Source organism: Taudactylus pleione, unplaced genomic scaffold (assembly GCF_031769625.1).
Source record: "Taudactylus pleione unplaced genomic scaffold, aTauple2 ptg000005l, whole genome shotgun sequence".
Classification (NCBI taxonomy): domain Eukaryota; kingdom Metazoa; phylum Chordata; class Amphibia; order Anura; family Myobatrachidae; genus Taudactylus; species Taudactylus pleione.
In genome coordinates, this window is record NW_028284408.1 from 4,057,722 (window position 1) to 4,072,459 (window position 14,738).

At 42.8% G+C, this 14,738-nt stretch overlaps 1 protein-coding gene across 6 annotated transcripts in view; it reads left to right on the top strand.

Moving 5' to 3' along the window:
* DIAPH3 (diaphanous related formin 3) overlaps positions 1–14,738 on the top strand; it is a 786,386-nt gene that overhangs the window by 79,364 nt on the left and 692,284 nt on the right. For 4 of the 6 annotated variants that reach the window (XM_088481432.1, XM_088481243.1, XM_088481363.1 and 1 more), the window contains exon 2: positions 8,031–8,066. The exons of the other annotated variants lie outside the window; for them this stretch is intronic. Coding sequence is in view for 3 of the 4 variants with exons in the window: in XM_088481243.1 (XP_088337369.1) it covers positions 8,031–8,066 (36 nt within the window). In the remaining variant the exon portion in view is untranslated. The remainder of the gene's footprint in view (positions 1–8,030; positions 8,067–14,738) is intronic. 6 annotated transcript variants of the gene reach the window in all.

The following is a 14,738-nucleotide window of genomic DNA, read 5'->3' on the forward strand; positions in this document are numbered from 1 at the left end:
TGAGTCCCTAGTCTTTGAAACCGGGTATAATACGTGCTATAGCACGTATTCTCTAACACTGCTCCCTTCATCCTAAACCTAACCCTCCCGGGGGGTACCTAAACCTAACCTCCCCTGGGTGCCTGACGCTAAGGTTGCTGCTATTTCCTAGTTGGAGAAAGGACCTCTGTGACGTATCCACCATGTGACCGCTGCAGGAGGCTGGACCGCTCCTGCCGTACCATCCACTAGGGCATAGAGGGGGAATAAATATTTGTGGCGAGCGCAGCGTGCCCGAAGCGTGGTGAGCGCAGCGAGCCCACGAGGGGACACTTTTGGTCTCCCGTTAGCATCCCCGCCCCTCCCCCTTTCAGGCCGGGTCACGTGGGTGTGACGTCACAGGTCCATCAGCGCTCTATAGTCTAGACCTAACCCTGACGCTAACCCTCCGGGGGAGGGGAGGGTGCCTAACCCTTAGAACCCCCGGGAGTCCCTAAACCTATGCTTCAAACTCGAAGATCTGCTTGTATGTCCTGGAGTGTCGTGGCTGGCTCCTGCTGTGTAATTTCTGACAATCTAAGGGAATCTGTTCCTGGTCCCTGTCTCCGGTAAACAGATGGTGGCGGCCACTTCTTATAATAATAGACTTTGGTATTGACTGCATTACATAGTTGTTGCTGGTGAGCATAGGTGGTGTGCTAGCCACCACCGTCTTATCTGTATCTACTTAGTCACTCTATATATTCGTGGTTATTTATCTCCCAAATGTCCAGTTCCTTGCAGCTGATCTGTTGAGCTATTGCTGCCTCCACACATAGACTTGTCACTAATTTTGGAGATGTGATAAATATGTCCCCAAGCGACAAGGTTACCTGCCATATGGCTTATAAAACAGCACAATTTATGGGCTTATCTTCACCTAGGGATGTGTCTTCACCTCTGATGAATACCCTATCAAACCCTGGGCGTTTGGAGTTCGCTGCATATTTTCCAAAGACTTGTTCTAAATTTCTAATGGAGGAATCGAGGCTTCGGGCTTTACCATTTAAGATTTTTTTATATTTTTTCTGTGTAATCTCGGGAGGAAGGATACTTTCAGGATACATCTTTAAAGTATTTTCTGTACCTTTCTATGTGTCCTTGGGTGAATTTAGAGGGAACTAAGCCTATACCTTCACTGGACCCCGAGGACTGGCCAGATTAATAATTTGAAGCCCCCTGTTTTGTTTTCGTGATTCGTCACTTTATATGTTTTGTTATTAATATCTCTCTCGTGTGTGTGTGTGTGTGTGTGTGTGTGTGTGTGTGTTTTTAATCTAATATATAAACATGTCAAGCATTATATCTGAGAAAAATGTTTCATCCTTATAGTGCTGGAGGTCTGGGTTTAGTCTAGCCTAGCTAAGGGCAACAATTTATTGCCTCAGTCAGTTACGTGTTTTACTATCCTGTTTGTGTGGGTGGGGGGGATTTATGGGTTAGGCTATTGTAGGTTAGTAAGGGGAAACTGGGATCCAAGTATGCCTGGGTTGGGGATAGGCCATACAAGGTGGGTGGTTGTGGGGTGGCTTGTTTTGGAGGGTTTTGTTTTGTTTAGATTTTTGACAAATTATTGGAATTGTTAATTTTATTGTGTATTATGTTGTGATTCCTTTATATCAGGCTTAAGATGCGGGATACTCATGTACCCTTCTGTGCCTCTAGTACTAGTCATTTATATTTAATAATTGGTGTGTTAGCTCATATGGCGCCTGTGGGCTCTTATTGCTTATCAATATACTGTGACTGAGGGGCTTTCTATATCCTGCTATAATTCCTATTTGTCTTTCACTTCTATTTATCACCTGACTGTATTTTCTATTTGTATATTATTTGCTTTATTATGTCTGCCATTGTTATTTAATGTTGGAAATATATTTTAGGTTTTTTCTATTGGGAATAATGCCATTTAAAATAATGTCAATTTTACTCTGTGAGATTGACTTTAATCTGTTCTCCAGAGCACATTAACTCTCTATGTATATTCTAAACGCTTGTTATCTCATATTTGTAGGTGAGCTGAAAAGCTATATTAATGAGATATTTTCTTATTGCTCTTTCCAGGTTTGGCTGGTTTAAACCAATGTTTTTTCTTTAAAAACACTTTTTTTTTAAATTATGCTGTGACTACAGGCACAACACTGACTGGTATTGTTCCACATTGTTGTTGCTTGTGGTCTTTTACTGCATTGGTTCAGCTTACTCAGAAATCACACACACTACAAAGATATAGGGAGAATGAACCAGATAAGAGCAGTGATAAATCTGCCTTGCATCAAGCTAAAACTGACCCTGCCATCAATCCCGTAGGGCAGGAAAAAAAACCCTCAGCTAACATTCTCAATCTTAGAGTAAACACCACCACATAAAACAGGCACTACACAGAGAAAACACCTCATGGTTTAATCTCCATGTTTATCTTTTGTATTTCAATTCAAAACCTTCAGTCCTATTGAGTTGAGTGCTAGAAAGAAAGACTTTGTCTCTGTGGTGTCACAAGTATCATCTTATGAATGGTGGACGAGCAAAAAAATAAGCGCAATTGAAAAAAGTTAACTCCAATGTATTTCCCATTATTTAACAACTTCTGACTGCTCAAGCATCTTCAGCTAGTGTTGAAAGAATTTTTTCTTCTTTCAGTTTAGTTCATTCAAAGCTTAGAAACAGACTGGGCACTGAAAAGGTCTCCAAACTAGCGTTTTTTTATTCAAAATGTTTAATGCCAGTGACATTTCCAGTTCTAATGCTTAGCTTTATTTATTGTATTTGTGTGTTTTTCTGAAAAGTGCTGTTGCATGTTTTAACTATGTTTAGTCTAAAATTGGTCTTATTGAAAGATGTGAAATCATATCAAACCCTAATAACTTTGGTTTGTTAATGTTAGAAAGAATTAAAACGTGATTGATCAATGTTTCTAATACATAGTGAGATTCATTTATTTTTTCATTTAAACATTAATGCAAAAAAACTAGCCTAAACAAAAAAAAAATTGAAACTAAAAAATGGTTTGAATTAAAAAAAAAAAAAAAAAAAAAAAAACTTTTTTTTTTTTTGTCCCAACCCTGGCTCTTTCTGATATATACTGTGTGTAATGTACCTTTTATTAAAGTGTGCTCAATCTGCTTCGCGTCTGTGTTCTATATTGATGGTTTTGTCAGGCATAATTTGCAATGGAATGAATATATGGTCAATTGTATTGTTTTACTGTAAAAATCAAATTATTGAATTAAAAAAAAAGTATAATATTGGTCAATGTCTTTACATATGAATTATTTAGGTATGTAAAATGAGTTTACACATTGTGTGTTCAATAAAGCAAGGCGTTGATTTAAAGTTAGTAATAGCTCTTTGTACAAAGATTTACTGTACTTCTTTAACATTAGATTGGTTATCGGGATAATCATTGTGTGTGTTGATTAGATGTGGAATAAGTGACGTACACTACTACCAATACCATTTATTCTTTTTGTCAAGTACTAGCTGGAGTACCCTGTGTTGCCCGGGACTTTAAGAATGTTTGTTTACACCTCATCCTCCAACAAACCTCTCCTTAGGCAGGCCTCACGAAAAGTGTGACAAACTTCCCCATCAACAGTCCTAAGGTCTTTGAAGGAAGTAGGACCTGTAACTGTGTAAAGAAAACTTCGGAGATGGAAGCATTCAAAATTTGTCGGATGTAAACACGGCCAAGAGCTTCTGTTGCTCTGATACCAGGATGACCATGTACAGCGACTCCCTGTTTTCTGCACATAAAAACTTTTCAAGAAGCATTCCATGTGTAATATATTTTGGCAGCTCACAGAACAGCAGGGTCCTTGCAAAGTCTTCATTTTGACACAGTTCGAAGAAAGAAGTCAATGTTGTTGCGTAATTTGATATAGTCAGAGAGCTGAGAATGTTGGCAAAGCCTGCTAAAGCTCTCTTCGATAATAAACATATAAGATTATGCCAAAATATGACAACACAAAATGCTTGCTCTGAGGCCCTACCCATATGTCATGAGGCCCCACAATGAGCGTACATCAATAATTGTGTTTTTTATTTAATTAAATAAACACTAACATGATGTTGCCTTTTAAATGAATGCTGCTTTAAAAATGCAGCCAGACTTGCCAGAATCTGGCCACAGTGCTGTTGCATAAATCCCAATGTGCCTATTATTTTGCTCCTTTTTCTCTCTGGTCAGATTGCATTGCACAACCATATTCTGACTCCAAAAGAAGTTTTGTGAAAGAATATCTAATGGGCAAACCGTATGATGGTCTTTGTCAATAAGTAAAATCACATATTAGCAGTAAGTCCTTATTTCAGAACTGGTACTGCTCTTCTGGTGGTTTTATGAAAAAAGCATCATCGGGACTGTCGAGATAAACGTTGGAAAGACTTTCTTCTACTTTATTTATCCTGATCTGCCATCTCACTTATCGCTGTACATCACTTTTGTATAGTTGCAGAACACGTGTTATGTACAAAGTTGTTTGGTGGCATTTAGATATGTTTATTTTTACTTTTTTGTTGGTGGAGTTCAACTGAAAATAATTTTTTACCATTATAGAAATTGGTGGCACCCTATTGCTTAGGGGGAAATAAATATTGCATTTAATGGCTGGTTTGCTAATATAAACAATCATGTGATCAGGGGCGAGGCTGCTGCAGTTAGTGAATAATTTTATTTCCCTGTCGATCTCACTGTACTTTGGGGAATTCAACGGCTGAAGTTGCCGGGTGCCCACATTTCTGCTCGCAGTGCCCACTGGCAGACTAGCAGAGATGTGCAAAAAGTCGACACTTTGGGCACCCAAATGGGAGTTTAGGTGCCCAAAACAGGTCTTTAGGCGGGTTTAGCCGCTTTACGCGGCTTAACCCTGTCTATTTGGGCACGACATGTGTAATATGTACAATTTACTCTCGCACCCTGAACTCCCGTCACTTTAGATGGGAGATAGGGTGCCCCTTGGATGATTTCTTACCAATATTCTTTGCGTGTCCTTATGCTGGTTTTATTCTTTTGGTCGTCAAGTTTCTGACTCCAAAGCCTTTATACTTCTATTTCTTTTCTCCTGAGTGCATTGCTTCCGAACCTCTACTAGAGCAAAATGGCTGCCAGGTCAAAAAAATAACAGCACATAAAGAAGGCAGGCACAAAATCCAGCCTATGTGAAGATGGCAGTGCAGCCTGGTGACAGAATGATTTGTTTCTACTCTCTGTGTACAGGAATTGTAATAGTCTGATTCTGAATCAGTGTAGTGTTTTTCTCTCTTTATTATACTGTTGTTGCCTAGAAAACTTTGGGCCAAATTAATTTAGCTGTAAAAAGTGCCGTTTGGTGAAAAGCGGATTGTATTAGTCTCATACGCCTGTTTTGCCACAATGTTCTCTACATGCGCATCCCCGTTTTTTTGCCTTATTCAATTGTAAAACATGCAAAAACGCGGATAGGCAAATGTTCTCCAAAGCAAAACTAGCAAAAAGGAACTCCTTTTTTTTTGGGGGGGGGGGGGGAGAGAGAATCAGTTTGTACCCCATAAAAAGCTTCAGTGACCCTGGGAATCAATACATACTAGTAGCCCTAATAAATGTAGTTAGTGAACTTATTTTATTGCAATGGGCTGTTATTTGCATATGTGTGGAAAAATGATAGAAAGCAATGTGTTTTCGGAAAAATAACTACCAAGGTTAAATTTGGGGTACCTGAAAATGGCTACTAATATATTTTCATTTTTCCTATACATAGGTATAGGTTAACAGGGAGACTCTTAAGCTAATGGTCTCTCGTGCTGGCATCCTGCGGGTGCCACAAAACACTATCCCGCGAATGCGCGAGGCACCTTGACTCCACAGGAGTGATATTAAGTAGAGATCTATGCTCTGCACATACAGCGGGAAGTCCCGCGATATTCACGAGTGCCGCGCATGCGTATTAAGATCCAAAATGGCAACCGGACCTCCGAAAACCGGATGTGCCATCTATGGACAATAGGGGTTATTTAGACAGGGTATATATGCTTGAATACTCTCCACTTGTATTGCAAATATCCTCCTGACGAAGACCAGCCGCAGAGGCAGTAGGAACGAAACGCGTTGAGGCTGTGGTGACCCCCGCTATCTGGGACTGCTATAACAAACAGATAAGCTCTAAAATCATCTTTAAATTGTAATTGTGTTTTTTTTTTTTTGTGCTATGTGTGTGTAATTACATTTTTTTTTATAATATACTGCTCTATGCAAGCATCTTTTTCTCCCCATTTATAATCCCACCTGGAGTGAATTAACTGTGCCATATTATAAAGGGACGTGAGGGTGTTGACCAAGGATACCTCAATATATGCCTATTTTTTAGGCACACACGGTACGCTTTATAAATTATTATAAGTGTACAGCTGATGGTATAATTTACTACACTATAAAACGCTTGATCTCACCTCTTCTACTTTCATAAATTTTGTGGCCTTATTAACCATCCCAAACCTGGAGGGAAGTTCTACACTAAAAAGGAACGTCTAATTGCAGACCAGGAACATATCATTATATGCCTGTTTATTAGGCACATACGGTACGCTTTGTAATTTATTATAAGTGTGCATTCAATTACAAAACTTACTATACTATAAGGCGCTCGTTCTCACCTCTTGTATTTTCATAAATTTCGGGACCGCACAACAACGATCCTTTTTGGAGAACTGTGAGCAGCCACCGTGACAACGGGACTATAGTAGAACACTAACCAATCCATCAAAAGGACTGTGATGCCTACAGAATCCATATAGGAACTAGCGCTACTATCAGTACTCTTTGTGTATATAATTATATATATATATATATATGTGTGTGTGTGTATGTGTATATATACTGTTTATTTAAAAAAAAAAAAAAAAAGTCATCCTGTAACTGTTGTATGAATGTGTGAGTATATGTGATTGAATCAGCCTTCACAGGATCTGTATGATAAGGCTACCTTCAAGGAGCCAGAATCCTGGTGATATTCTGAATTTAGATATCACTTGTGGTTAACGCTTGGAGGAATAGCGAGTTTCAACTGAAAATCACATAACACACTATAAGGCCATAGCTAGCAGTGTGTGAAACATGTGAGAGAATAAGGTGGTTAACATGATGTACATGTGTTTATTTTGACAAAGAAAATAAGTTCTCATCAAATAGGGAACTGATCACAGTATATGGGGCCGATTCAATTCTTACTCAGGAATTTAGCTGAGCTCGAGAGATATTCAATGTATTCCCACATTTACCACTGTTTTTCTTGAGAATGCGTGGGATTAGCCGCGTTAAGCAGCTCCCGTGCTATTTGCCGGGCGCGATGCAGTTATGGTGTGCCTGGCACTCGCGACCAGCCACAAAGCCCTAACACGAATTTCTGCTCACACCTCAGGGGCTAGTCGACGGAATTGATTGAATAGCTCTCCGACACTTAGCCTGGGAGCTAAATTCCCACATTAGAATTGAATTGCCCCCTAGTAATAAAAGACAAGTTCATCATTATAAAGAAAATACTAAATTTAATGTTTCTTGACAATTTTTGTTTTATTCTACTGAGACCTTTACATTCCTGGACAGACCGTTTAAAAAAAACAAAAAAACAACAAAGCCTCATACGGTCTAGAAGATAATGTATTGGGGGTAGAGTGGAGAATTGGGGGTCACAGAAAACATTCAGCAGCTCATCGTTCTACTTTTCATCTATTGTTTGGTCAAAGCGCACAGTAAATACATAATTAGTTTATAGATGAAACACCTAAAAATTTAATATTTCTATTCACCATATATGAAAACAATACCGTGTGTCTGGTGCTCTGTAAATCAGGAGTGCAGTTGTACATGCAGATTATGATGGCAGCAATTTTAGTGCTCAGGTTATCTTCAGATGTGAAGTAGGATACTTTAATTTGCTTTTCAGTTTTTCTTAAAGCTAGCATGTGGTTATACTGGACTGATCTCTCCTTAACTTGATTCAACATGTAATTTACATGTAAATTTTCTCTTTCTTACACAGCAAATAAACAAACTAAGAAACTTGACAGATGATGTGGTAAGGTTATTTTACTTTTGTTTTGCTAAACTAACTTGTGCATGATGTTTTAAATTTTTTTAACCGTTATTGATTTGCATGTGCTAGGGTCCTAAAATACATGCATGAAATGATTATCTACAGATGTGCCCAGCTATTTTGTTGCTCCATACGCCATGTAGCGTGCCATGCATGCAAGCCACACACTACGCCATGAGTCGCGCCACACAAAGTTTCGTAGTGTAGTGCTGGAAAAAGTCATAACAAAGTGTAATACAACTTTGTCCACCAGGTGTCAATTTTCCTAAACTACACAGCGCATGCGTCTGATTTCCAATGCATGTTCTGTATCACCGCCCGATGATTGTATGACAGAAGCGGTGATTCGGTACACTATACAGTAGTACAGCGTTTTCCACATGGAATCAGGGCTGTAGAAGAATGTATAATAAAGTTTGAAATCATTAAGTGTGTGAGTCCTCTACTTTTATATAAAAATATTTCACATGCACGCACAGCTCTGTATTACACACTGACTGTGCGGTTGAAGTTGCACACTTGCGGCAAGTAAGTACTGCCTGCACTGCCCCAGACTTATGGGCCCCATACATCAGAGATGGATTGCCGCGATGCTGCAACCCGGCATCACAGGATCGCAGAATCCAACTTGTCAAATGTCCATGATCCAGCGACGGATTGCAGAATATCTATGGTGGGCGATCGGAAATTTCAGATCGCAGCCCTGCATCGTGGCGAACCGTCGCATATGTATGGGCACCATTAGTCTTTGTAGTGATTTCATGACTTTAGGAACTACTGTAGTATTGGGCTGAGGCGTGTGGGCTACAGGGTTAATGCCTAGCCTCACTGCTTCACTAGTTCAGTATTCAATACATTATCCACAACTTCCCACCACCTGGCATTTCTATGCTACTTTATGCCACTGTGTGCTCAAGAAAGGGGTGTACGGTGCTCCAATACAGTACCCATGTAGCACCTTGCTAGTCGCGGTATGGCGTTTCGAGTCTATTTCTACTGCGCATGCCCAGTGTGTCGGGAGTCACACACACTGCATCCCGGAGTACTGTATAGTGAGTTCATGACTAGAAATTAGTAATAGGCTGTTTAAAAGTGTGGTCTCTATATTACAAACTGTGCATTTGAAAACGCAAAATTGTGGCAATGTCTCAGACTTTTACACTATACTGACTTCAGAAACTGGTCTCTGTCACATCACATACACGACAGGTGCAGCCCTTAATAGGACAGGCTTGTGGGCAAGTGGTTGGGTGATCCGCCTTGATACACTGCCTGTCCCGCCTGTTCGAGATCTTGAATATTTTTTTTTTTTTAATCTTCACTAGTTCAGTATTGTAATCCAACCCTTACTGAACTCAATACATTATATGTACTAGATGTGCCCAGCTACTGAAGTATGTTGCTCCATACGCCATGTAGCGCCCTGCTAGTCGCACTACACTTGTGCACTGCTGGTTGTATACAACAGGTGCGACTGTGGGTTAGAGGTTTAGTAATCGGCTTGCAAGAGTGGCTGTCACAGGTTTGAAACCTGGTAAGGGACACTTTTTTTATTTTTATAAATCTTCACTACAGGACTTAGTGGTGTATGAGTTGTCATTTACAGTATACAAATACAGTATCTGAGTTGCATATACTGTACACTGTACACCGAGCAATTGAAGTTCAGTATTTTTATCCAAGCCAACTGAACTCAATACATTGTCTACAACTTCATACCACCTGGCATTTCTATACTACTTTATGCCACTGTACTGCTGATGCACTGTTTGCTCAAGAAAGTGGTGTACGGCGCTCCATACAGTACCCACTTAGTGCCCTGTGAGTTGCGCTATGGCGTTTAGCGTCTCATAGTACTGCGCATGCCCAGTAGAGTCAGGCTGGAGTCACACACCGTGTATCCCAGACTTGGATACTATAGTGATTTCATGACTTTAGAAACTAGTACTGGGCTCTGTTTTGAGAGGGGTCATTGGAATATGCATCTGTGCAGGGGTGTATGTAGGTGCCCATATCGGGCCAATATTGCCCTTCTCACGTTCCTATAGGCCAGCTCCTTTTCCTGATTGTTGGAGAGAGGTTGGTCTCTCCACTTCACCAGGAGAAGAAGCTGGCCTGGACTAAACCACCTGTGTCATCTAGTTGCCATCTTAACAACCCCGATAAGACGTACGATGCACTCAAGACGTACTATGCAGGTGCCTCACTCGGTATGGCAGGCATCTTTGGTGTAGTGGTTAGGAGAACGCAAGGCAGTGTGGGCGTCCCGGGTTCGTAGCCTGGAAGGCTACAAATTTTGAATTTTTTTATTGTTATTTTTGTTTAAATCTTCACTACAGGATTACACAGAAATCACTTGGTGTGTGAATTCTGTCATTTATACCAACACATACAGGTATTGACGCACACGCAGCATGGCATAAATATCGAGCAATTGAAGTTCAATATTCTTAAGCAAGTTTACTGAGATACAGTAGAATCTCCTCAACTTCCCACCACCTGCCTTTTCTATGCTACTCTATGCCACCCAGCTGTACTGTATTTTACATGAAACCACAATGCACTAGACATTGTATTGTACACATTACAGCGACGTCACCGCAAGTGTGCACATTAGTTGTCCTAGCGGGATGCAATCGGGAAGCCGGCTGACATTATACTTCCCGACTGTCATATCACGGCGAGGGTGAAATGACCGGCATCTAGATGTAGACGCGGCTCATTTCACCGACGCCAGGAGACTGGCGCCTGGCATCCCGATCGTAGGGATGCAGGGCGACGTGAGCCGACAGCCGCGGGGGGGGGGGGGGAGATTGGGTTTAGGGCTCCCGGGGGGGACTTAGGGTTAGGCACCCCCCCACCCGGGAGGTTAGGGTTAGGCTACGGGGAGGGTTAGGGTTAGGCACCCCCCGGGGGACTCAGGTTTATGCAGTGGGGAAGGGGGGGGTTAGGTTTAGGCACTTGGGGGGATTAGGGTTAGGCACTTGGGAGGGCGGGTAGGTTAGGTTAGTTCATACTTACCTGGGGACGATCGTGATTTCCAGCGCTGTCGGCCTGACTCTGCCGGGAATCGAGCTGCCGGCCATGCAACCAGCGGTATTGCATACCGATTCCGTCCTAGCAGATGGGGGCTGGTGTCCTTGGCAGTGGTCACCCTTCATAGCCTTTTCAGGACACAAGGGCAGAGCTGACTGCTTACAGTAAATGGCTAACAGCATCCTTTATTATGGTAATGAAAGTCTCTTGTTTGCTTTGGGGGAAGGGACCCGATGCACTGCACTGTGCGTGACTCCCGACCCACTGGGCATGCGCCGGAGATCCCATGTGCAAGTCCTGGAGCTGGCAGGCACCACAGTGCCGCAAGTTTGCGGTTTTAAACGCACAATCAGTTTGTAATACAAAGACCTCTCTTAAGCAGAGCCCACTACCAGTTTTTGAAGTCATAATTTCTATAGTGTGGAAGTCTGGGATAGCGCTGACAGTGGCGCAAGTGTGCAACTTCAAACGTACAGTCAGTATGTAATATAGACAACTGGGCATGCGCAGTGCTATGATCTTCCGTACGCCATGGCATAACGTTACATGGCGTATGGAGTGGCTCCACTGGGCATGCGCCAGAGATCCCATTGCAACCCCTCCACTGGGCATGTGCCTGAGATCGCATTGTAACCCGTCGGAGCTGACAGCCACCACAGCGCTGATGTGCCAACATTGGCGCAAGTTTGCGGTTTTAAACGCACAATCAGTTTGTAATACAGAGACCTCTCTCTCAAACAGTGCCCACTACCAGTTTCTGAAGTCATGAAATCACTATAGTGTCGAAGTCTGGGACACCGCTGACAGTGCCGCAATTGTGCAACTTCAACCGCAATGTAATTCCCAACTCACTGGGCATGAGTGCTATGATATTCCATACGCTATGGCATAGCGCTACATGGCGTATGGAGCGCCTCCACTGAGCATGCGCCAGAGATCCCATTGCAACCCCTCCACTGGGCATGCACCAGAGATCCCATTGTGTGTGACTCCCGACCCACTGGGCATGCGTAGTACTATGATCCTCTGTACGCCACTGGCGTTTGGAGATGCTCCACTGGGCATGCGCCCGAGATCCCATTGCAACCCCCTGATCTGACAGCTACCACAGCGCTGATGTGCCGACATTGCCACAAGTTTGCGGTTTTAAACGCACAATCAGTTTGTAATGCCTCACTTTTAAACAGCCCACTACTAGTTTCACTATAGTGTCCAGAGCAGACAGTGCCAAAAAAAAAATATTCTCTTCCAGGGCTCGAACCCGGGACAAGCACTGTTGCAAAGCGATCACCTAACCTCTAGGCCGCAAGCCAGCTATATTAAGAACTGCACTTAGCGGGCTCATCCTTGTGCACTCCACCCACCCGCTGCTGTTTTTAATAACGAAAAATGTCTTCCTTTCAAAATATTATACTAGTACACACAGTACCCCACCATTAGAGAATAATTCATCCCATCTCATTGAAAGCTGTGCGTGCATTTCATTAATCTACAGTATCGGTTATACCGTCATAACAACTCGGGCAACTACACTCCTGTAGAGTTATGTACAATACTGTATGTGTACTGATTTGCATCCATTTCTAAGTGCTTATGTGATATTAAAAAGATTGGTTGTGCGAACATGCAAATACAGTGCGTGAATGTGATATCCATCTAATTTAACAGGATGGTATTCAGTATAAATTACAACAGTGGAGCACTCGCCACCCAGCGGTTAAGCGCTGTATTAAATGCCGTGGCATATCCTTCGTTGAAGAATACCACGGTACGCCAAAGTCCAGCTATCACGTAACGTTCCATGGTGCGACACAGAGGCCTGAATGGCGCGCCATGAGCAACATGCTAGCTGGGCACATCTGTATACTGTTAATCAAACATTTAAAAATTATTTCAGTATATGGGTTCTAGTGTAATTGCTGTGTTCTCTGTTGCTCACTTGTTACTGGAGTGCCAGCGAAGCAAAATGTATTTCAGTGATGCCCACTCACAACTGTAAATTGGTGAGATCTGGGTGGATTAATGCCCAGTACACTAGCTATTCCTCATCTGCACCGAGAAGTCTCCAAATCTAACAAGCTGAACACATTTTAATTTAACAGTGCAATATAAGGCTGTTTTTGGCTGGTCAGAATCCCGACGCCAGGATCCCGACAGGGTTAACATACCAACACCTGGTGGTCAGTATGCTAACTCTCCCCCTGCCCCTACCCTAACCCTTCCTCTCCCTCTTTGGTCCCTAACCTCTCCCCCCCCCGTGCCTGAACCTAACCTCCCCCTCTTCCCTTAGTGCCTAACCCCTTACACTCCCCAAACTTACCTTCTGCTTCCCGATGGGATTCTGACTGGCGTTGGTGTTCTTGCAACGGTAATGTAAGCGTCGGCATCCCGACCACCGGGATGCCGAACTCATACCCTCTTGGCAGCACATTGGAATGCTACTGTACCTGCCTTTACATAACTTCTCTCTGCACAGTTTCCATTCTGCTGTTTTGCTGTTGGATTTTAGGCCTCCTTGTTTTTAAATCAACACATTTGAGGCTCCAAATCTGTATCTAGTGTGGAGCTATCAAAATGTCAAACATGGATAGTAGGTGGGATTGGATGTTGTGCAGTCATTGTCCCCACACATTAAAGACTGCGCTGAATGCAGATATTTCCGATATGGTCATAAGTCTGTCTGTGTTTGCTAGAGAACCAGCTCTTCAGCCCATGTATGACCAGCTTTAGCCTTGCAGAATGGTCTAGCCTAGAGTTGAGAATTTAGCGCTGTACCTAGGTGTTGTGAGGGATGAATTCTGGTATTGACAACTGTGCCTCAGTAGCGTGTATGATGTTTCTGCGCCTGTGTGCGTTGCAGTGGTTGGGCGGAGGTTGGAACCCTCTCGCGGGATTGCAGAAGTGACATCGACCCCCGTTACCCACAGGGGTCGATGTCACTTCACTTCTGTAATCCCGCAAAAGGGTTCAAACTTCTGCCCGACCACTGCGGCGCACACAGGCACGCTACTGAGGCAACATCATGCATGCTACTGAGGCATACTCAGAGAGAGCTCACCCCATGGGATCGTGAGGGGCTCTCCTGTGAAGGGTGCAGACACGGTAGGAAGGAGGGACATGGAACCCACCCGCTGATATACAGGACGGAGGAACACATACCTGTGGGTCCCACGTATATGAGAGGAGACCGCATATTGGGAGAAACCCTTACACAAGGGACAGACCCTACCCCACTGGATCATCAGTGCGGGATGCTGCCAGCTACTTGTTGCATCTGTACCACATTGTATCAACAATCACTAACATTTGGACAACTTATTAGTGCTTGAATGGACTCTAGGGAAATGTATATACATTGGTGTATATGGAAAGAGACCCACTAAAATGGTAATCCATATTATTTACATGTGGCCACTCTGAAGGTTAAACAGGGCCACATGGGTACACTGTACATGATGGAAAGAGGCATCCTGAAAGAGCCATCTTATATCCTGGGCAACACACAGACGATTAGAGGATAAGGAGAACGAAGACTCCACCATTACATCAGGAGCACAGTGTCTCCTCTTTTTAATAAATTGGGTACAATTCTATAAAATCCCATTTGCAGGTGATCAT